Genomic DNA, 23,893 nt, shown 5'->3' with positions numbered 1-23,893 from the left:
ATTAAACTTGGTAAAAAGATTCAATTATTAAATGTAAATTGAATAAAATTAAAATCAATTCAAATTTATTGTAACATTTAGTTTGGGAACCATTCTGTTTGGGTCTAAAGCATGGCTTTTGTGTCTTAATAATCATGTAAATTTGAATAAATTACTCAATCTCTTTGTTGTCTAGTTACCTTATGTATAAATGGGCATAATAACTAATCAATCTAATGGGGATAATGAGAGTATTGAATGAATACACATGAGCACCATAGAAGTATAAGCTATTAAAAGACTCCAAAAATCTGGTTTTGGAGATCAATCCATTCCAGGTATGTGACATTGGATGGTTCATTACTCCTTCAATTTGGTTGACTCACATACAAAGTTAAGAAGTTGGGAAGATGATCCATTAAAATCCTTCCTCTACAAAACTCTATTATTGTATAGATAAGTTATCACTAAATTGTAATGTCATTCCCATGCAGTAGAAATGAGGAATATTGAAAATCTAATCATTGCTATAATAAAATAATGCTTATGCATTTTGATTTCTGTGCAACCCTTCTTTGTTCACCACTGTATTCCTTTACTTCATGTTGTTACAGTTATCTTGTGGTTCTCAAGTGACATCCATGAAGAATAATACAGAGGTGACTGATTTCATACTACTAGGACTAACCAATGTCCCAGAACTTCAGGTCCCCCTCTTTATAATGTTCACCCTCGTTTACCTCATCACTCTGATTGGGAATTTGGGGATGATCATGTTGATCCTGTTGGACTCTCGTCTCCACACTCCCATGTACTTTTTCCTCAGTAACTTATCTCTGGTGGATTTTTGTTACTCCTCAACAATCACTCCAAAGGTCATGGCTGGATTCCTTATAGGAGACAAGGTCATTTCCTACAATGCGTGTGCTGCTCAGATGTTCTTCTTTGTAGTCTTTGCCACTGCGGAAAGTTACCTCTTGGCCTCAATGGCCTATGATCGCTATGCAGCAGTGTGCAAACCCCTGCATTACACTACCACCATGACAACAGGTGTGTGTGCACGTCTGGCCATAGGCTCTTATGTCCTGGGCTTTCTGAATGCTTCTATTAACATTAGAGACACATTCTCTCTCTCTTTTTGTATGTCCAATGTGATCCATCACTTTTTCTGTGATGTTCCAGCAGTCATGACTCTGGCTTGCTCAAATAAAGACATTAGTGAACTAATTCTTGTTCTCCTCTCAAGCTTTAATGTATTTTTTGCACTTCTTGTTATATCTATTTCCTACTTCTTCATATTTATTACTGTTTTGAAGATGCACACGGGTGAGGGATACCAGAAGGCTCTATCTACCTGTGCTTCTCATCTTGTTGCAGTTTCCATATTTTATGGGACTGTCGTCATCATGTACTTACAGCCCAGCTCCAGTCATTCCATGGACACAGACAAAATCGCGTCTGTGTTTTATACTATGCTCATCCCCATGCTGAACCCTGTGGTCTATAGCCTAAGGAACAGAGAGGTCAAGAGTGCATTCAAGAAGGTTGTTGAGAGGACAAAATTTTCTCTAGGTTTCGTCTTAGTGACATAGAATCTACAAAAAGTTGTTTCATTCCTCTTAGATCTACTCCCTACAATAGCTCAAATGTTAATGGTCATTTGGGATATTAGAACAAAAGTTTGTCTAATTTATATTTTTAGTTGAATATAGTTCCAGTCATATAAAATGCAGACAAAAATAATGATAGTTTCATGTGAAGTGTATTTAATGAAGTTCATGCTTTTCTTGGCACATTTTATCTGAAGGTAAATAATTATAACAGCTTAATAAACTAATGCTTAAGTCATTACTGGGTGATTTGGAAAGAAAAAGCATACATATGCATGTGAAAGTTTTCAAAGGTAAATAGCCATATTAGAATAAAAGGAGGGATATGATTGTCATTTTCACCCTAATCATTTGAGTACCAACTCTTCACATTTTGTTTTAGAAATTGCACTGAAGTTAATAATGTTACTCATTTTTTGGCAGTAAATGTTTTGAAATAGTTAATGCCACTCGCTCATTTATACTTTAGTTAAGCTATATTATGTTTTATCACATTCCTACCATTCATCCCATTTCATTCACACTGTTTTATAGCAATACTGGACAGCTCCAACCATGCCCTTGTCTTAGCTTCTTTGTATTAGCTGGTTCCTCTGCATGGGATATTCCCACACTCATTTCAGATTGCTGATTAAATGTTACCCACCCAGGTTGGTTGTAGAGGCCTGCCATGAACTATTTTATAAAATAGTCACTCCCCTACCATGAACTTTTTCCCTAAACTTGCTCTTCACAGTCATCAACATTCAGCTCCCTTTCTTTTTTCTTTTTCTTTTTTTGGTATTTAATTCACCTGTTCATCTACTTCTCTCAATTTGAATGGAAAGTCCCTTTGAGCATTAGCTTAGTCTGCTTCTTTCACTGGAAATAAAGCTTTGAGACTTGATTTCAAAATCATTTTACTGAGCCTTAAAACAACTCCAGAAATTCCAAATTATATGGGTAGAAGTCAGGTGAAAAAGCTTTGTACACTTCAAGGGGAGAATACCACCGATATCTACTTATTAACAACCACAACTTCTTACAGGAAAATAGCAGTCTCAAAACACTCTCCACCCCTAACATTGAATAATCTTACCTTTTTTTTTAATTCTCCAAACTGCTTACCTGCTTAAAGCCAACCAATGATTGACAAATGTATCTGAAGACCATTTAGGAGGTCTCTCCTACTTCTGAAAACCATATCTCAATAAAACACTTGCCAATCATATGACTCAGTATTTATTCATTTTCCTCAATAAACCTACTCTTCTAACCAGCTTGACCTCTGCTGAAATGAAAGTGATTGATGATGGTTTCCTTTGCAGAAACTTTATGAACACACCACCTTTGTTAATTTTATGTGGGACATAGTTTTGTGTTTGGTATACTTCAGAATTGGTAATGAAGACATGACATCATAAAAATGGTGGCGTGAGGTGAGCCTCTTGAAATCTTCCCTAGAATTTACAACAAATTGAACAACTATAACTCCACAAAGGATTCCCTGTGCAGCAGACAGGCAAGACTCAGAGGCACACTACTGAAATCATCTAATGGTAGGCTGTAAACATAATGTGAGTTAGGTTCCCCTTTGTGCCTTCCATCAGGGGAACGCTCTGTCCAGGTGGCATCCGGACATTGACTCCCCAGTCAGCAGGAGTAAAATCAGGAAGGCCTCGCCAGCCTTCCTGGTTGAACAATAGCTGACCCACCCAGTGGAATGCATGAATAGGATCACATAGGTTGCCCTGTGGCCATAGAAACCTCAGGTACATGCCGAAATTATGTCCCCTGCTTTCTACCCTAGATAATTACCCTGAAACTTGTGATTCATTGTCCCCATGCTTGCTGATTATAATTGCTATGGCCTAACATTCCTTTCACTGGTAATCTATTGGAAAAAACCTTATAAAATTAGTTTCCCAGGGGAGCCCTAGTCAGAACTCTCTGACGGGGATGCTCACCAGGCACACCTGAAGCCAAGATGCTGTCTCGGTTCCCCAGAGCCCTGGAAACACTCTTCAGGTGGTGAGAACTCGTTACTCTTTGTCTTACTTTGCTTTATTCTGTCTATCTTACTTATTGCCTCACTTAATAAATAGTGTTTTGCTCCTTAAACTCCATCTCAGTGTGCATGGTGAATGCATATTCAACACCCAAATTCTGTGGCCACATAAAACGTAGCCCCTTGCTGCTACATGGGCAAATTCCATGAACAGGGAGGAGGGAAGGGAGAAGTGCAGTGATGGGGCTGCGTGGGTGCAGACCTAGTTCATTGCTCCAAGCTCGCTGTATTCTGGACATACCACAGCTGAGGGAGAGGGAGAACTCAGACTGCTAGGGCTCCACTTATGGCCCACAGGGCTCAAGGGACAGTACAAAACACGGCTGAACCCAGTGCTCACGGCAGAGCCCTCTGGGCAAACACTGAGGGAAGAAGGCTGAAAATGGAGATTTAAGCCCTCACTGCTGAGCAGAAAATGGAAGGCTTAGGCACTGAGATTAGCCAACCTCTCCCTACCCTCCCAGAGCTCACCCCAGCACCACCGGCCCAGTGATAGAAGCAGAACAGTAGCAGTGTCAGATCAAAAGAACAGAATATTTGCAGTTGTGAAAACTGTGATCTGCAGACACCGATTCATAGCCCAACTAGCTCCAGCAAAAGGGAGGGAGCCATGGAAGCAGGACTGGCTGTGGTGGTGGTCACTGCCATTGCTCTGGGCTACCTCTCACAACCCACCCTGCCTCTGTCCCCACTTATCTGGGTGGATCCCTACAGGAATAAACAGAGCTGCTAAAACACGTGGTCTATGAATCTGGTGCAGGAAGAGCTTTGGAACTTAAGAAGCTCTCCACATCACCCCACAGAGGTCGGAGCCCTATGACCCAGGTAAACTGTTCATAGAGGAGAAGCACGCCTTCCAGGGAACCCCCCCATTGTGTGAGAAGCCGGAATAGTGCAAAGAAAATATAACACTACAGTGTGAGAGAGAATAAAAGGCTGTGGTCAGAGAGAAAATAAAACATTCTACCAACACCTACTGGAAAACAAAAGAAAGACCTCCTTCTATCAACCTCTAGCAGAACCCACTCCTGGAGATGTCTAGGAAGAGAAATAATAAATCACTAATTGCTGTGAATAACCAAGATAACAAGACTGCTCAGAAAGAAAATGAAAAGTCTCCAGAAAATGAACTTAAAGATATGGAAATGTGTGAGTTAAATGACAGAGAATTCAAGATTGCAGTTCTTAAAAAACTAAACGAGATGAAGGAAAACACAAGACAGGCAGTTTAATGAACTCAGAAACACAATCATAGAACAAAATGAACATTTTACCAAAGAGATTGAAATTAAAAAAAAAAAGACAAATAGAATTTCTGCAGGTTAAGAACTCAGTAAAAGAAATGAAGAATGAAATAGCCAGCTTAGGTAGTAGAGTTCAGCAGATGGAGGAAAGAATCAGTGACATCGAAGATAGATGTCTGGAAATGACAGGGATGGAAGAAGAAAGAGACTTGAGACTTAAAAGAAATGAAAGAACTCTACAAGAACTTTCTGACTCCATCAGAAAGAGCAATATAAGAATAATAGGCATACCAGAAGGAGAAGAAAGATAGAAGGAAACAGAGAGTATATTCAAACAAACGGTCGACGAGAACTTCACAAACTTGTGGAAAGCACTAGATCCTCAAATCCAAGAAGCAAATAGAACACTTAATTGCCTCAACCCCAACAGACTTTCTCCAAGGCACATTGTATTGAAGCTGTCAAAAATTAATGACAAAGGAAGAATACTATGGCCAGGAAAAGAAGATAATAACCTACAAAGAAAACCCAACTGGATTATCATCAGATTTTTCAGCAGAAACTCTACAAGCCAGGAGGGAGTGGACTCATATATTCAAACTATTGAAAGACAGAAATAATGAGCCAAAAATAATATATCCAGCAAAGATATCCTTCAGCTAGGAAGGAGGAATAAAGACCTTCCCGGACTTACAGAAGCTGAGGCAATTTTCTAACACACAACCTACACTACATGAAATACTGAATGAGGCTATTCAAATCAGCATAAATAGGGATAATTTGTGACAACAAAAAATTAAAGGGGGGAGAGTAAAGGCATGAACTGGAATATGGGAATGGAAAAAGTCAGCATGCTGAAGAAAATAGAATACTGTAAATATGAAACTTTCTTTTACATAAACTTATTGGTAACCACTTGTATAAAAAAAACACAACCAGAACTAAAACATACAATGTAATAAAAGAAGAAACAGAGGAAAAAATCATAGAATACCACCACACAGAAATAAGAGACAACAACAAAAAGGCAAAGTAACAATGGAGACAGAGTCTTACCAGAAAATCAAAGATAGAATGAGAGGATATCCTCACATATCAATAATCACCCTAAATGTAAATGGACTGAACTCATCAATAAAAAGGCACAGAGTAGCAGATTGGATCAAAAAACTAAACCCAACCATATGCTGCCTCCGAGAGACACATCTCAGCTACAAGGACAAACATAGACTCAAAGTGAAAGGGTGGAAATTGACATTCCAAGCAAATGGTATCCAGAGAAAATCAGGTATTGCCATACTGACATAGGTGAAACATACTTCAGGATAAGAAAGGTAACAAGAGACAAATATGGACATTTCATAATGATAAAGAGAACTATACAAAAAGAAGACATAACAGTCATCAATAGTTATGCCCCCAATCAGGGAGCACTGAAATATACCAAGCAACTACTAACAGAACTAAAGGGAGAACTTGACCAAAACACAATTATAGTATGGGACCGAAACACATCGTTGACAGCTATGGATAGATCATCCAAACAGAAAATAAATAATGAAATAACAGACCTAAATGACACATTAGATGAAATGGACATAATTGACATTTATAGAGCACTTCGTCCTAGAACATCAGACTATACATTTTTTTCTAGTGTACATAGAACATTCTCAAGGATAGACATACATTGGATAGACATACAACCAGCCTCAGCAAACTTAAGGAGATTGAAATCATACCAAGTATATTCTCTGATCACAAGGCTTTGAAATTGGATATAAACTGCAAAAAGAAAGCAAGAAAAAAAAAAACAAATACGTGGAGATTAAACAACATACTTTTAAAGAACAACCGGGTCAAAGCAGAAATAAGAGGCGATATCAAAACATACATAGAAACAAATGACAATGAAACTACATCCTACCAAAATTTTTGGGATGCAGCAAAAGTAGTTTCAAGAGGGAAATTTATATTATTACAGGCCTATCACAAGAAACTAGAAAAATCCCAGAGAAATAACCTTACGTTACATCTTAAAGAACTGGAGAGAGAAGAACAAATGAAACCCAAGGTCAGCAGAAGAAAGGAAATAATAAAAATCAGAGCAGAACTACATGAAATAGAGAACAAAAAGACAACGGAAAAAATTAATGTGACAAGAGCTAGTCTTTGAAAAGATTAATAAAATTGACAAACCCTGTGCTACACTCATTAAGATAAAAAGCGAAAAGTCACTAATAAGCAAAATCAGAAATGAAAGGGGAAGTTTTCACGGATGCCACAGAAATACAAAGGATCATCCAAGAATACTATGAAGGACTATATGCCACCAAATTCAATACCCTAGAAGAAATGGACAAGTTCTTAGAAACATATAGCCTTCCTAGGCAGAACCATGAAGAATTGGAAAATCTAAACAGACCGATCACCAGTAAGGAAATTAAATAAGCCATCCGAAACTTTCCCAAAAGCAAGAGTCCAGGTCCAGATGGCTTCACTAGTGAATTCTACCAAACCTTCAAAGAGGATCTAATATCTCTCCTACTCAAACCCTTCCAAAAAATTGAAGAAGAGACAATACTCCCCAACTCACTTTATGAAGCCAACATTACCCTGATACCAAAAACCTGGTAAGGACAACATAAAAAAAGAAAACTGGAGACCAATACCGCTGATGAATACAGATTCAAAAATCCTAAACAAATTCTAGCAAATCGAATGCAACAATGCATTAAAAAGATTATTCATCACAACCAAGTGGGGTTCATCCCAGGGGCCACAAAGATGGTTCAACGTATGCAAATCCATCAACGTGATACATCACATAAAGAAAATAAAGGACAAAAATCATATGACTTCTTTATCCATTCATCTATCAAAGGACACAATGGAATACTATTCAGCGGTAAGAAAAGATGATATAGGAACATTTGTGACAACATGGATGGATCTTGAGAATATAATGCTAAGCAAAATAAGTCAGACAGAAAAAGCAGAGAAATATATGATTTCACTGATATGTGGTATATAAACCAAAACAACAAAAGAACAAGACAAACAGATGAGAAACAAAAACTCATAGACATAGACAATAGTTTAGTGGTTACCAGAGGGTAAGGGAGATGGGGGGTGGGAGATGAAGGTAAGAGGGATCAAATATATGGTGATGGAAGGAGAACTGACTCTGGGTGGTGAACACACAATGGGATTTATAGATGATGTAATACAGAATTGTACACCTGAAATCTATGTAATTTTACTAACAATTGTCACCCCAATAAATTTAATAAAACAAAACAAAACAAAAAAAAAATCATATGATTCTATCAATTGCAGAAAAAGCATTTGACAAGATACAACATCCATTTATGATTAAAACACTTAATAAAATGGGTATAGAAGGAAAATACCTTAACACAATAAAGGCCATATATGACAAGCCCTCAGCTAATATCATAAGTAATGGTGAAAAACTGAAGCCCTTTGCTCTACGTTCAGGAACACGACAGGGCTGTCCCCTATCACCTGTGCTTTTCCATAGTGTTGAAAGTCTTCGTCAGAGCAATCAGACAAGAGAAAGAAATAAAAGGCATCCAAATTGGGAATGAAGAAGTTAAATTGCCACTCTTTGCAGATGACATGTTGCTATATATAGAAAACCCTAAAGACTCCACCAGAAAGCTATTTGAAACAATCAACGAATACAGTAAAGTTGCCAGCTACAAAATCAACATACAAAAGTCCATTGCATTCCCAATACTAATATTTGAATCTCAGAATAAGAAAAAAAAAATTCCTTTTGCATTTGCAACAAAAAGAATAAAATACCTAGGAATAAACTTTAAAAAAGGATGTGAAAGACCTATATGCTGAAAACTATAACAGATTTTCAAAAGAAATAGAAGGAGACACAAAGAAATGGAAAGACATTCCATGCTCATCAATTAGAAGAATCAACATAGTTAAAATGACCATATTACCCAAAGCAATATTCAGATTTAATGCAATTCCCATCAAAATCCCAATGGCATTTTTTAAAGAAATAGAAAAAAAATCATCAGATTTGTATGGAACCACAAAAGACCTCAAATAGCCAAAGCAATCCTGAGAAAAAAGAACAATACTGGAGGTATCACACTCCCTGACTTGCTTGTACTACAGGGCAACAATAAAACAGCATGGTATTGCAGAAAAACAGACACACAGACCAATGGAATAGAATTGAGAACCAGAAACAAACCCACATAAATATGGACAGATAATTTTCAACAAAGAAACAAAAAGCATACAATGGAGAAAAGACAACCTCTTCAATAAATGGTGCTGGGAGAACTGGAAAGCCATGTGCAAAAGAATGAAACTGGACGGCTATCTTTCACCATGTCCCAAAATTAATTCAAAATGGATCAAAGACCTAAGCATAAGACCTGAAACAATAAACTGCATAGAAGAAAACATAGGTACTAAACTTACGGACCTTGAGTTCAAAGAGCATTTTATGAATTTGACTCCAAAGGCAAGGGAAGTGAAAGCTAAAATCAACGAATGGGACTATATCAAACTTGAAAGCTTCTGCACAGCAAAAGAAACCATTGACAAAATAAAGAAGCAACCAACTGAATGGGAGAAGATTTTTGCAAACAGCACCTCCGATAAGGGGCTAATATCAAAAGTATACAAGGAACTCATACAAGTCAACAACAAAAAAACAAACAACCCAATAGAAAAATGGGCAGAGGACCTGAATAGACATTTTTCCAAAGAGGACATACAAATGGCAAATAGACATATGAAAAAATGCTCAACATCACTAATCATCAGAGAAATGCAAATAAAAACCACAATGAGATATCACCTACCCCAGTTAGAATGCCTGTCATCAACAAGACAAATAATAACAAGTGTTGGAGAGGCTATGAAGAAAAAGGAACCCGCATACACTGTTGGTGGGAATGCAGACTGGTGCAGCCATTATGGAAGGCAGTGTGGAGGTTCCTCAAAAAATTACGAATAGAATTACCATATGACCCAGCAATCCTTCTCCTGCGTACTTAACCAAAAAACCTGAAAACATTTTTCCATAGAAACATGTGTGCTCCAATATTCATTACAGCTTTATTTACGTGGCCAAGACATGGACACAACCAAAATGTCCTTCGATAGATGAATGGATAAAGAAGTTGTGGTATATATACACAATGGAATACTATTTGGTGGTAAGAAAAGATGAAATAGGACAATTTGTGACAACGTGGATGGATCTTGAGATTATAAAGCTAAGCAAAATAAGTCAGACAGAAAAAGTAGAGAACCATATGATTTCACTGATATGTGATATATAAAACTGAAAAGAAAATAACAAGACAAACAAATGAAGGAACAAAAACTCATAGACATAGGAAATAGTTCAGGTGTTACCAAATGGTAAGGGGGGAGGGGGGCTCTAGAAGAGGGTAAATGGGGTTCAATATATGGTGATGGAAAGAGAACTAACTCTGGGTGGTGAACACACAATGTGATACATAGATGATGTAATATAGAATTGTACACCTGAAATCTATGTAATTTTACTAACAATTGTCACCCCAATAAATAAATAAAAAAAATTTTAATTAAAAAAATAAAGATATGGAGAGGAAAAAAAAGAAGTGGTAATGAAGAACGATGAATAATAAAAAGCCATTCAAGTGGTTGGAACAAGGGGTCAAGGAAAACAGTGGAAAATTGAATTATGCCCAGAGGGAAAAAAATCAGGTCTCATAAAGAAATATCTCCCATTACCAGGTTTAAGGGGCTTTTGTAATGTAAATTCAGCAAGATTTCCAAACTGGCCAGTGTGTCTTTCATTACGTTCTGTTAAGGTGGGAGGTTTACCTTTTCTAATTATCTTTACCATGGTCCAACAATATTTATTTACTTGGTGTGCATGTAGAATGAACTAATTTTATTTTTGGTTTATAAGTTGCTGGACCATAAGGAGCCATATCTGGACTAGATGGAGAGGATCATTTAACTTATTCAATAGCCTAGATGTGAAAGTTCTATAATAATTACTTGAACTTTAGGTTGTCTCCCTGGTTGGAGGTGAACGATATGTCCTCTGTATGGAGGAAATACAAACAGATATTTGCTGATCAAAGCATTACACTAAAACAAAACAGGTTAATTGTTTTCTAAGCTATTTCCTTTTTAGTCCTGAGCGAGGCTCAATTTCTCAGCCTTCAGTAAGTTAAGTGAGACAATGTGATTGTGTTCCTGTCAGTGAAATATGAGTGTGTCGTATGTGCCACTTTCAGGTCTCTCATGAAAGCTTCCGTGTGAGCCTCTGCTCACTCTCATTCTTTGTCATCAGCTGGATAGAGAGGATTCAGACCACAAGAGATAGTATAACCACTAAACAGAAAAAAAACAAGGTCACTGAATCTCCGTATGATTTCCCATAGCACAACTAATTGAACAACCTCTATGACCATGGCCCTGGAATGTTGGAGTTTTGCTTGTATAGCAGTTAGTATTATTTACACTAACTAATATAGAAAGTTTCCCAAAGGTCAATCTATATGCATTGGGAGTGAGTCAGGAGTGAGGGGCTATACAAATGAGAAAAACTGTCAAACTGCTCTAACACAATTTAATTCCACAATTGTTTATTTGTGAATCTTCCTCCAACTTCCAAATCATAACGGAAATGGCTGACACAAATAAAATTAGCGCAGTGTTTGGAGATGGAAAAGAGCTCAACTTGAATTCCATTTCAACACGCGTTTTGATATAAAGCAAGTCAATTAAATGTTCTGAACTTCAACCAGGGAAAGTAATGCCTACCTCACAAAATTATGTACTGATTAAGCCAGAACATATACTGAATAAGCCAGAATATAACACTGTGCTTTAAACAAAATGGATGCTCAAAACTTTCCTCTCTTCTCCTTTCTTCTCACCTCTCATTTTTTTACCTTTCCCATTTCATTCCCTACCTTTCTTTCATTTCTCCTTTATATTGTCACTTTTCTCCATATAACTATTGAAAAACAGTTATATTGGTTTGTATTTATAATTACTGTAGCACTAAATTGTGAGTCCTCTGAGATCAGTCATGTCCTCTCATTTAGGTCTGTATTCTCAGAATCTAGTCAAATGTTGATTACATAGAAAAACTCAAGTGTCTAATGAAAATGTGATTCAGTTAATGAACAAACTTACATTGGCTGACTTCCTCAATATTGACTCTGTCATCTGTTCCTTCATATTTTGATCAAAATGTATAATTGTATGTTTATTTCTGCATGTATTTACTTCTTTAGTTTTTGTTCCCTGAAAAAATTAAAATTCTGCAAACACTGAAAAAAATTTCTGATTTCTATTCTGATAAAAATTCATGTCTAGAAAAGAGTTGGGGCTCAGTGAAAGATTTTAATGAGTGAATAAATTAATGATAAGGGGAAGTGAAGCAAAAGACTCATCATTTGTAAAAACAGAACACAGAGAACAAAACATGTTAGGTCATTCGGCAGTGAGAAATTAAACAAAAAAATTCAATTGTTTAAAACTACAAAGATTTTATATTAGTTCCTTATGGCTGCTGTAATAAATTACCATACACTCAAAGGCTTAAAATAACATGGATTTATTTCTCACAGTTCTGGGGGCCAGATGTCAGAAGTCAGTTTCACTGGAATGAAACCATGGTATGTCTCCAGGAATTCTAGGGGAGAATCTGCCCCTGTATGTTGCATCCTCAGGTGACTTCCAGCATTCCTTGGCATGTATCGACATCAGTTCAATCTCTGCTTTTGTGTTCACATTAGTTTCTCTTCTTATTATCTAACTTCTTTCTTTCTGTCTCTCTTTAATTAATATGAAATTTACATAACATAAAATGAACTACTTTAAAGTGTACAATTCAGTAGCATTTAGTACATCCCCAATGTTGTGCAACCATCACCACTATCTAATTCCAAAAGATTTTTCACTCACAAAGGAAACCTCGTACCCAGTTAGCAGTAACTCCTCCTTCTCCTCGGCTCCCCACCCTTGGAACTAATACTCTGCTTTCAGACTATGGATTTACTTTTTATGGAAAAATATTATAAATAAAGTTATACAATATGTGACTGTTATGGATTGAATGACTGTGTTCTCCCAAAACGCCTATGTTGAAATCCTACCTGCTAATGGTATTAGAAGGTGAGGACTAGGGCACGTAATTAAGATTAGATGAGGTCATGGGAGTGGAGCCCTCATAAACGGGATCTGTGTCCTTAGCCCCCAGAGAGCTTATTTATGTGCTCTGCCATGTGAGGATACAATCAGTCAGCCATTGGCAACCAGAATAGGACCTTCACCAGAACCTGATCATACTAGCACCCTGATTTCAGACTTCCGGCTTCTTTACTGTGAGAAATAAATATTTTCCTTATTACCACCAAAATTTATGTTGTTTTGTGATAGCTGCCCTAACTGACTAAGACAGTGACATTTTATGTCTAACTTCTTTTACTTAGTGTATGTATACCGATCGCCATATGGCACCTTCCCCTTTTATTCAGAGCAGTGCACTGATTGGCTGGGATGCTGGATGTACACTCCACTCCGGGCCTTCCTTCCTGGGAAGATGTCTCATTGTTGTGGACTTAATCTCACAGAGACATGCAGGCTGCTGCAAGTCTCCTGCCCCTTCTCTCTAGGACAGTGCACTGAAATGTTGGGATGTTGCATGCCAGCTCCACTTCTCTCCTTTTATGTTGAAATGGAAGTTTCAGGACTGTGCACATTCTTTGAATCCTGACACAAGATGCAGGCTGCTAAGGGCCACAAAACCCTTTTCCTGGGGGAACGCATCAGAGATGCTGGGAGGATGCGTGCAAGCTCCACCTCTCTCCCTTCTTCCTGGAGGAGAAATATAAGTATTGTGCAGTTTCTCTCAATCTGGCAGGGCTGGGCAGGCTGCCAGGAACCTCACTCCTTTTCTTTGTTCTTTATTGCCCCCAAGAGATTCTAACGATATGGGTTGCTTCTGTCTCTGAGTGATGTGAGACAGAAGTAGGTCTCTTGGGTGGTATCCCACAAGGCTGGTGATATCAGATGCATGCCACATTGCCTCTTTCTCTTGAGGAGATATCAAGAGCCACATAGATCTTTTTTGGTGCTGAGCTGTGCTAGCTTGGAGGGAGGGAGGGAGCACTGTCACAGGTAAAATGAAACTGCTCTTCTTACCCATTTCATAGCAGCTTTACTCGTTTTGTGCTCTTCTGAGATGTGGCAACTTCTGAATTGAATTCTGAAGCTCCCATAAAGTTATATGAGCCCCAATATCTTTGTTTTATTGATTTTTCTGGTGGGGGAAGAAGACTGGGACTTCCTATTGTGCTATTTTGCTCTACAAACTCTTTATGTGTTCTGTATATCAAAACCTTATCAGATTATGATTTGGAAATATTTCCTCCCATTTTATAGGTTGTGTTTTCACTTCCACTTTTGTCCTTTGATGCACAAAAGTTTTGAATTTTGATGAAGTCCAAGTTGTCTATTTTTTCATTTGTTGCTTCTGTTTTCTGTGTCATACCAGAAAAACATTCTGAAATCCAAGGTCATGAAAATTTACCCATATGTTTTTTGGGTGGTTTTTTTTTTTTTTGTATTTACCTTTCATATTTTGGTTCCTCTTCTATTTTGAATTGATTTTTATACATGGTATGAATAACAGATCCAAACTCATTCTCTTTGTGGTGACAAAGACACATAATGTGAGATTTACCCACCTTACAAGTTCTAAGTGTATGGTACAGCATTGTTAATTGTAGGCACAATGTTGTAAGCAGATCTCTAGAACTTATGTATCTTGAATAACAGAAACATTACAATCATTGAACAGCAGCTCCTCATTTCCCCTCCTCAAGCCCCTGCCAACCACTATTCCACATTCTGCTGCTATGGGTTCGATTACTTCAGATACTTCATTATAAGTGGATTCGTTCAGTATTGTCCTTCTGTGACTTACTTCACCAAGATAAATATCCTCCAGGTTCATCCATTTTGTTGCAAACGGCAGTATTTTCTTATTTTAAAGCTGATTAATATTCCATTTTATGTATATACCACATTTTCTTTATCCATTTATCCACCAATAGACATGTGGTTGTTTCCATTTTTTCGCTATTGTGAATAATGCTGCTGAGAACATGGGAGTGCAAATATCTCTTCAAAGCCCTGATTTCAACTCTTTTGGGTAAACACCAGAAGTGAGATTTCTGGATTATATAGTACTTTAAGTTTGTTGAGGGATCTACATACTGTCTTCTATAGTGGATGCATCATTTTATATTCCCAACAATGTACAAGGGTTCCAATTTCTTCACATCCTCACCAAAAGGTATTTTTTGTTTTTTGATAATGGTCATCCTAAAAAGTGTAAGTAGTATCTTATGGTGGTTTTGATTGCATTTCCCTGATAATTAGTGATGTTGAGCATTTTTTTTTACATACCTACATGTCTTCTTTGGAGAAATGTCTATTCAACACTTTGCTTATTTTTTTTATTTTTTTAAAATTAATGTTTATTGGGGTGACAATGTTTAGTAAAGTTACATAGGTTTCAGGTGTGCAATTCTGTAATACATCATCTATATATCACATTGTGTGTTCATCCCCCAGAGTCAGTTCTCTTTCCATCACCATATATTAGACCCCGTTTACCCTCACCTACCACCCTCCTCCCCCATTACTCTCTGGTAACCACTAAACTATTGTCTGTGTCTATGAGTTTTTGTTTCTTCATTTGTTTGTCTTGTTCCTTTGTTGCTTTCATTTTTATATTCCACATATAGTTCTCGACTTTTTCTGTCTGACTTACTTCGCTTAGCATGATAATCTCAAGATCTATCCATGTAGTTGCAAATGGCAGTATTTCATCTTTTCTTATGGCTAAGTGATATTCCACTGTATATATGTACCACATGTTCTTTATCTAATCATGTATGAAAAGACACTTTGGCTGTTTCCATATCTTGGCCATTGTGAATAATGCTGCAGTGAACATAAGGGTACATATATTTTTACAGGTAAATGTTTTTGGATTTTGGGGAGAGATACTCAGAAGAAGGATAGATGGTTTAATACCTGTTTTCCTCAAACTCTTCCAAAAAATTAAAGAAGAGGTTATACTTTCTAACTCATTTTGTGAAGCCAATATTACTCTGATACCAAAACCCAGTAAGAATAACACACAAAAAAGAAAACTACAGACCAATATCGGTGATGAATACAGATGTAAAAGTCCTAAACAAAATACTAGCAAATAAAATACAAAAATACATTAAAAAGATTATACTTCACAATCAAGTGGAGTTCATTCCAGCGGCATAAGGATGGTTTAACATATGCAAATTGACCAATGCGATACACCGCAGAGGCAAAATAAAGGATAAAAATAATGATTATATCAATAGATGCAGAAAAAACATTTGACAAGTTACAATATCCGTTTATGATTAAAACACTTAATAAAATGGGTATAGAAGTAAAGTACCTCCAGAGGGTAAGGGGGGTGGGAGATGAGGGTAAGGGGGATCAAATATATGGTGATGGAAGGAGAACTGACTCTGGGTGGTGAACACACAATGGGATTTATAGATGATGTAATACAGAATTGTACACCTGAAATCTGTGTAATTTTACTAACAATTGTCACCCCAATAAATTTTAAAAATAAATTTAAAAAAAAAAAGAAGTAAAGTACCGCAACATAATAAAGGCTATATACAAAAACCCTTAGCTAACATCATACTTAACGATGAAAAACTGAAAGCTTTCTCTCTAAAACAGGAAGAAGACAGGGAAGCCCCCTGTCACCAACATTATTCAACATAGTACTGGAAGTCCTAGCCAGAGCAATCAGGCAAGAGAAAGCAATAAAAGGAATCCAAATTGGGAGTGAAGAAGTTAAATTGTCATTTTTTGCAGATGACGTGATTCTTCATATAAAAAACCCTAGAGATTCCACCAGAATCCTAACTTTATACCTGACACTACTTTCCCTCAGAACTGCATCTCTTATTTGTACATGCTCCTACTACTCAGTTATCCTATCACATGCACTACACATATATCTTTCGTTTACTTCATGTGAAACCCCAAACACTGTGTTTGGAATATTGGAGACAATGAATAATTATGAACTGAATTAAATTCAATTTCATTTGAATTCAGTTAAGACCAGTGGCATTAAGGATCACTTTGCGAGTGACATCATAGGAATGGCGGTAGTGAGGTGGTCTTCTTGAGTTCTCCCCCGGAACTTACCGCAAATTGGACATCTATAATCGATCAAAGGACTCATCACACAGAACAGCTAAGATTCGTATGAGGATTACTTGAAGGTGGGCAAACTGGGCAAGCAGGGGAAAAGGGATGGGAGTGGAGTAGAGATGCGGCCGGCATCTGCGGCTGCGGAGACACAAAGGGCCAGAACAGAGACCACAAGAGCCAGGAGGTGGGCTCTTTCCCTCCATCCCACAGCTGATCTGTCCTGCCAAGAGAGCAGCATATCCAGTGTTTGAGGCAGTAACCTCAGCTGAGACCTTCAGCTGGGCCCTAGGTCTGGACAAAAGAAGTAAACGCCATACCAGGGTCCCTCCCCCCACTCTCCCAGTCCTACCCCTACCCTTCCAAAGACTCAAGCTGGCCCCTCAACTGAGGTGTATTGTCAGATTACAGAGGAGAAATAGAGCTCAGGATCTGGGAGGACTGGGTATGCAGCTGCTGTGTGTGTGTGTGTGTGGAGGGCGTGAGATTTTTGAGCTGCTGAAAGCATAGAGTTGCCTCTGCCACCTGCTGCTGACCCCTGGGTGTGTCTCCGCAATTGTAATTGCCCTGCAGGCAGGCCAGAAAAGGTGGGGGCTGGGGATGCAGGAGTCCTCTCTCCTAGCCAGGCAGTGTCACACTCTTCCCAGCCTCTTCTCTTGATACATTTAAGAAAATTGAAATAATATCAATTGTCTTCTCTGACCACAATGCTAAGAAATTAGAAATCAACTACAAGAAAAAAACTGGAAGACACAGAAATTCATGGAGGCTGAATAACATGTTACTAAATAATGAGTGGGTCAACAATGAGATCAAGGAAGAAATCAAAAGATATCTCGAGACAAATGAAAATGAATAAACGATGACCCAAAATCTATGGGATGCAGTGAAAGCGGTCCTAAGAGGGAAATTCATAGCAATGCAGTCCTACCTAAGGAAACAAACAAACAGAAAATCACTAATCAATAATTTATCTTCACACTTACAGGATCTGGAAAAATAACAGCAAAATAAGCTCAAAGGGAGTACAAGGAAGGAGAAAATAAAGATCAGAGAGGAAATAAATGAAATAGAGAACAAAAAGTAATACAAAAGATCAATGAATCCAAGAGCTGGTTTCTAGAGAAGATAAATAAATTCAACAAACATTTAGCCAGACTCATTGAAAAAAAGAGAGGATCCAAATTAATAAAATCAAAAATGAAAGAGGAGCAGTGACAACAGACACCACAGAAATACAAAATTTTAAGAAATTACTATGAGCAACTATATGCCAACAAATTAGACAATCTGGAAGAAATGGACAATTTTCTAGAAGCCTACTACCTTCCAACACTAACTCAAGAAGAAACGAAAAATCTGAATAGACTGATCATCACCAGGGAAATTGAATCAGTAATCAACAATCTCCCAACAAACAAAAGCCCTGGACCAGATGGCTTTACAGGTGAATTTTACAAAACATTCAAGAAATAATTATCACCTATTCTCCTCAACCTCTTCCAAAAAATCCAGAAGGAGGGAAGTCTCCCAAACACTTTTTATGAGGCCACTATCACCCTGACCCCAAAATCATACAAAGACATTACAAAAAAAAGAAAACTACAGGCCGATATCCCTAATGAACATAGATGCAAAAATCCTTAACAAAATATTAGCAAACAGAATTCAGCAATACATTAAAAAGATCATACACCATGACCAAGTGGGATTCATTCCTGGTATGCAAGCGTGGTTCAACATCCGTAAATTAATTAATGTGATACACCACATTAACAAAATGAAAAATAAAATCATATGATCATATCAATAGATGCAGAAAAAGCATTTGACAAAATCCAGCAGCCATTTATGATAAAAACTCTTAAGAAAGTGGGAATAGAGGGATCATATCTCAACATAATAAAGGCCATATATGATAAACCCACAGCTAACATCATACTCAATGGGGAAAAGCTAAAACCATTCCCCTTAAGATCAGGAACAAGGCAAGGTTGCCCACTTTCTCCACTTCTATTCAACATAGTGCTGGAAGTTCTAGCCACAGCAATCAGACAAGAAAAAGAAATAAAAGGCATCCAAATTGGTAAGGAGGAAGTAAAATTGTCATTATATGCAGATGACATGATACTATATAGAGAACCCTAAAGACTCCACCAAAAAACTATTAGAACTGATAAATGAATTTAGTAAAGTAGCAGGATACAAAATTAATATTAAAAAATCACTTGCATTTGTATATAACAATAAAATATCAGAAGGAGACATTAAGAATACAATCCCATTTACAATTGCTTCAAAGACTATAAAATACCTGGGAATAAATTTAACCAAAGAAGTAAAAGATCTGTACAGAGAAAATTATAAGACACTGAAGAGAGAAATTAAAGAAGGTAGAAATAGATGGAAACACATACCATGCTCATGGATAGGAAGAATTAATATAGTTAAAATGTCCATACTGCCTACGGCAATATACAAATTCAACGCAATTCCTATCAAACTACCAACGACATTTTTCACAGAAATAGAACATATAATCCTAAATTGTATATGGAACCATAAAAGATCCTGGATAGCCTCGGCAATCTTGAGAAATAAGAACAAAGTGGGAGGTATCACAATACCTGACATCAAATTATACTACAAGGCTACAGTAATCAAAACAGCATGGTACTGGCATAAAAACAGACACATAGATCAATGGAACAGAATAGAGAGCCCAGAAATAAATCCATGCCTATATGGTCATTTAATCTACGACAATGGAAGCAAGAATTTACAGTGGGGTAAAGACAGTCTATTCAATAAATGGTGCTGGGAAACCTGGACAGACACATGCAAAAAAATGAAGCTGGACCACCTCCTTACACCATATACAAGAATAAATTCAAAATGGATTAAAGACTTAAATGTAAGATCTGAAACCATAAAACTCCTAGAAGAAAATATAGGAAGAAAGTTTACAGACATTACCTGGAGTAAGATTTTTACTGATATATACCCTTGGGCAAGGGAAGTAAAAGAAAAAATAAACATGTGGGATTACATCAAACTAAAAAGTTTTTTCACAGCAAAGGAAACCATCAATAAAACAAAAAGGGATCCTACTGAATGGGAGAAGATATTTGCCAATGATATATCTGATAAGGGGTTAATATCCAAAATTTATTAAAAAAAAACTCACTCCACTCAACTCCAAAAAAACAAACAACCCAATTAAAAAATGGGCAGAAGACATGAAGAGACATTTTTCTAAAGAGGACATACAGATGGCAAACAGACATATGAAAAAAATGCTCAACCTCACTAATCATTAGAGAAATGCAAATAAAAACTACAATGAGATACCACCTCACCCCAGTCAAAATAGCTATCATCAATAAATCAACAAACAACAAGTACTGGCGAGGATGTGGAGAAAAGGGAACACTTGTGCACTGTTGGTGGGATCACAGATTGGTGCAGCCACTATGGAAAACAGTATGGAGGTATCTCAAAAAACTGAAAATGGAACTACCTCATGACCCAGCAATTCCACTCCTAGGTACCTACCTGGAGAAATCCAAAACTCTAATTGAAAAAAATTTATGCACCCCTGTGTTTATTGCAGCACTATACACAATAGCCAAGACATGGAAACAATCAAAATGCCCATCGGTAGATGACTGGATTAAGAAACTGGTACATTTATACAATGGAGTATTACGCAGCCATACAGAAGAATGAAATCTTATTATTTGCAACAATATGGATGGACCTAGAGAATATTATGCTAAGTGAAATAAGTCAGACAGAAAAAGACAAATGCCACATGATCTCACTTATATGTGGAATCTAAAGAAAAGAATAAATGAATGAACTAATCAGAAACAGTCTCAGAGACATAGAGGAAAAACTGAGCATTGCTAGATGGAAGGAGGGGAGGGGATAAGGGAGAAAGTGAGGGGATTAGAAAGCACAATCGGTAACTATAAGATTGATACTGGGATACGAAAGTCAATTTGGGGAATGTAATAAATAATGTTGTAAAGATTTTGTAGGGTATCCGATGGACCTTTGTCTCATTAGGGAGACCACCTCAGGGATGATGTACATGCCTGATCACTGCACTGTACACCTGAAGCTGAAGCTGAACAATAATGAATGTCAACTATAATTATATATATATATATATATATATATATATATATATATATATATATATATATATATATATATATATATATATATATATATTTACAAGAAGTGGAGTACAGCATTAGGAATAGAGACAGTGGAAATGTAATGGCTGTATGCGATGTCAGAGGGGTAGTAGGTGGGGGGAGGTGGGTTATCACTGTGTGAGGTATATAAATGATAAATGTCTAACTATTACATTGTTTTGTACACCTGAAACAACTAAAAAAAATTAATTAATTTTAAAAAAAGAATCACTTTGCCTGGGTACAAAGCTTAGAGTTGGCAGTAATAATTTTGTAAATTTAAATACATGACCCAACCTCTGTACTTCGTAAGTTAAATGGGGATAATAATTAATCAATCCCATAGGGTTGTTGGGAGTAATAAATAAATATATATGCAGTGTCTAGAGCAGCTCTTGCCACATAAGCAACATAGATCTAAGCATTGATAAGGGTCAGAAAAACTAAATCAACACATGTATTTATTCAAAACTTTACATATTAATCAAGGCATTACATTTTTCACATTTCTGTTTTCAAATACATAAAATTTAAAATTTGAAAGTGATCCCTGAAAAATTTTCAGCTTCAACACTGTGTAACTCTATAGGTAATTTGTGTCTTAAATCTTATTGTCTAGTTCATACTTTAGATCTGGGAATCTTGAAGTATAAAATATTACTATAATAAAAAAATACATATAATAATAAATGAATTTCACTTCAATCTCTTATTCATTTATCACTCTGTTCCCTTATTTCTCATTGCTACAGGGCCTCCTGTGATTCCCAAACATTCATGGAGAACAACACAGAAGAGATTTAGTTCACCCTGCTAGAACTATCCAACACCCCAGGACTGCAGGTCCCCCTCGTTATCCTATTCACTCTCATTTTTCTCACCAGTGTGGTTGGGAACCTGAAAGTGATCCTGTTGATTCTCTTGGACTCTTGTCTCCACACTTTCATGTGCTTTTTCCTTAGTTACCTGTTTGTGGTGGACTATGGTTACTCTACAGCTCTCACTCCCAAGGTCATGGCTGCATCTCTTATAACAGACAAGGTCATCTCCTACAATGCATGTGCTGCTCAGATAGATATTCTTTTTTGTGGCCTTTGACACTATGGAAAATTTACTCTTGGCATCAGTGGGCTATGATCGCTATGCAGCAGTGTGTAAACCCCTACGTTACACCACCAACATGACGACAAGCGTGTGTGCACATCTGACCATAGGCTTCTACATCTGTGGTTTCCTAAATGCCTCTATCAACATTAGGGACACATTCAGTCTCTCTTTCTGTGAGTCCCATCTGGTCCATCACTTTCTGTGGTTTTCTAGCAGTCATGTCTCATTCTTGCTCTGACAGATATATTAGCTGGTTATCTTGACTCCTCCCTGTTCATATTTGTCACCATCTTGAAGACGTACTCAGCTGAGGGATAGCAGAAGGCTCTACCCACCTGTGCTTCTCACCTCACTATAATCTCCATCTTCTATGGGACAGCCATCTTTACGTACTCCCATCCCAGCTCCAGTCATTCCATGGACACAGACAAAATGCATCTGCATTCTATACTATGCTCACCCCCATGCTAAATCCAATGTTTTATAGACTGAAGAGCAAAGAGGTCAAGAGGGCATCAAAGAAGGTTGTTGAGAATGCAAAATCATCTCTAGGCTTCACCTTTAAAGCTGTAGTATCCACAATGACCTAATTTCATTCCTGTCAGATCTTCTCCATGCAATAACTCACACTTGACAGCCTACACCTCATTTAAATTACTGAGGTGATACCCTTTCCTCTTTAAAAGTCTGTCACCTAGGAAAAAGAAAATATTATGTTCAGATATATAATATCGGAATGAGGATGACCAAGGGGATCTTAAGAATTTTTAGATGCTTGTCATAAACCTTAATTATGTTTTATTCGTTTATGTGTTCAGTTTCTCTACAACACGCCAATGCAAGCATAGATGTAAAACAGGGCTCACACAAACCCATGAATAGAAGCACATGCAAAGATCCCATGTGTGCCCATACACAAGAGTGGAAATTTGTTAAAGGAGTTGGATGAAGTATGTCTAGTTTTTAATTAAAAAGTTAAATAACTCTGGTATTAAAATGTAAATGTATGTCTAACTTTTTAATTTCTCTTGTTTAAAAAAACTATTCCAGGAGTCCAAAATGAAGAAAACCATGACCTGGATAGTTTAACTAAGGTATACTTTCTGTTGGCATATTTTTTAGAGATATGTGAGTATAGCATCTCAAAGGGGTTAATATTTCTGTCTTTAGTAAGTCATTTGGTAGAGAAAGTATGGTCATGTGATGATTTTCAAAACTAAGAAAACCCAGAGTACCAAAAAGAGCATAGATTGATAATAAAGGTATTTCTCATTTTTTGTGTATATAGACTACCAACCTTTAAACTGTGTTTAAAAAAAAGCATCAAATAACAATAATGGTATTCTTTTTTCCTCTGGAAATACTATGAAAGCTGTCTAATTTCACTCATTCATG

The 23,893-nt window shown here is 37.0% G+C and overlaps 1 protein-coding gene and 1 pseudogene across 1 annotated transcript; both read left to right on the top strand.

Moving 5' to 3' along the window:
* Positions 1 to 617: 617 nt before the first annotated feature.
* LOC109439635 (olfactory receptor 5B17) lies at positions 618 to 1,571 on the top strand. Its single transcript, XM_074337091.1, has one exon. The coding sequence runs from the start codon at positions 621 to 623 to the stop codon at positions 1,569 to 1,571; it is 951 nt and encodes a 316-aa protein (XP_074193192.1). The 5' UTR covers positions 618 to 620.
* A 15,566-nt stretch (positions 1,572 to 17,137) lies between these two features.
* LOC109439633 (olfactory receptor 5B3) lies at positions 17,138 to 23,088 on the top strand (annotated as a pseudogene).
* Positions 23,089 to 23,893: the final 805 nt, after the last annotated feature.

This window comes from Rhinolophus sinicus, linkage group LG06 (assembly GCF_036562045.2).
Source record: "Rhinolophus sinicus isolate RSC01 linkage group LG06, ASM3656204v1, whole genome shotgun sequence".
Taxonomy (NCBI): Eukaryota; Metazoa; Chordata; class Mammalia; order Chiroptera; family Rhinolophidae; genus Rhinolophus; species Rhinolophus sinicus.
The sequence above is the reverse complement of the archived record's forward strand: the minus strand, read 5'-3'. Positions and strand labels throughout refer to the sequence as shown.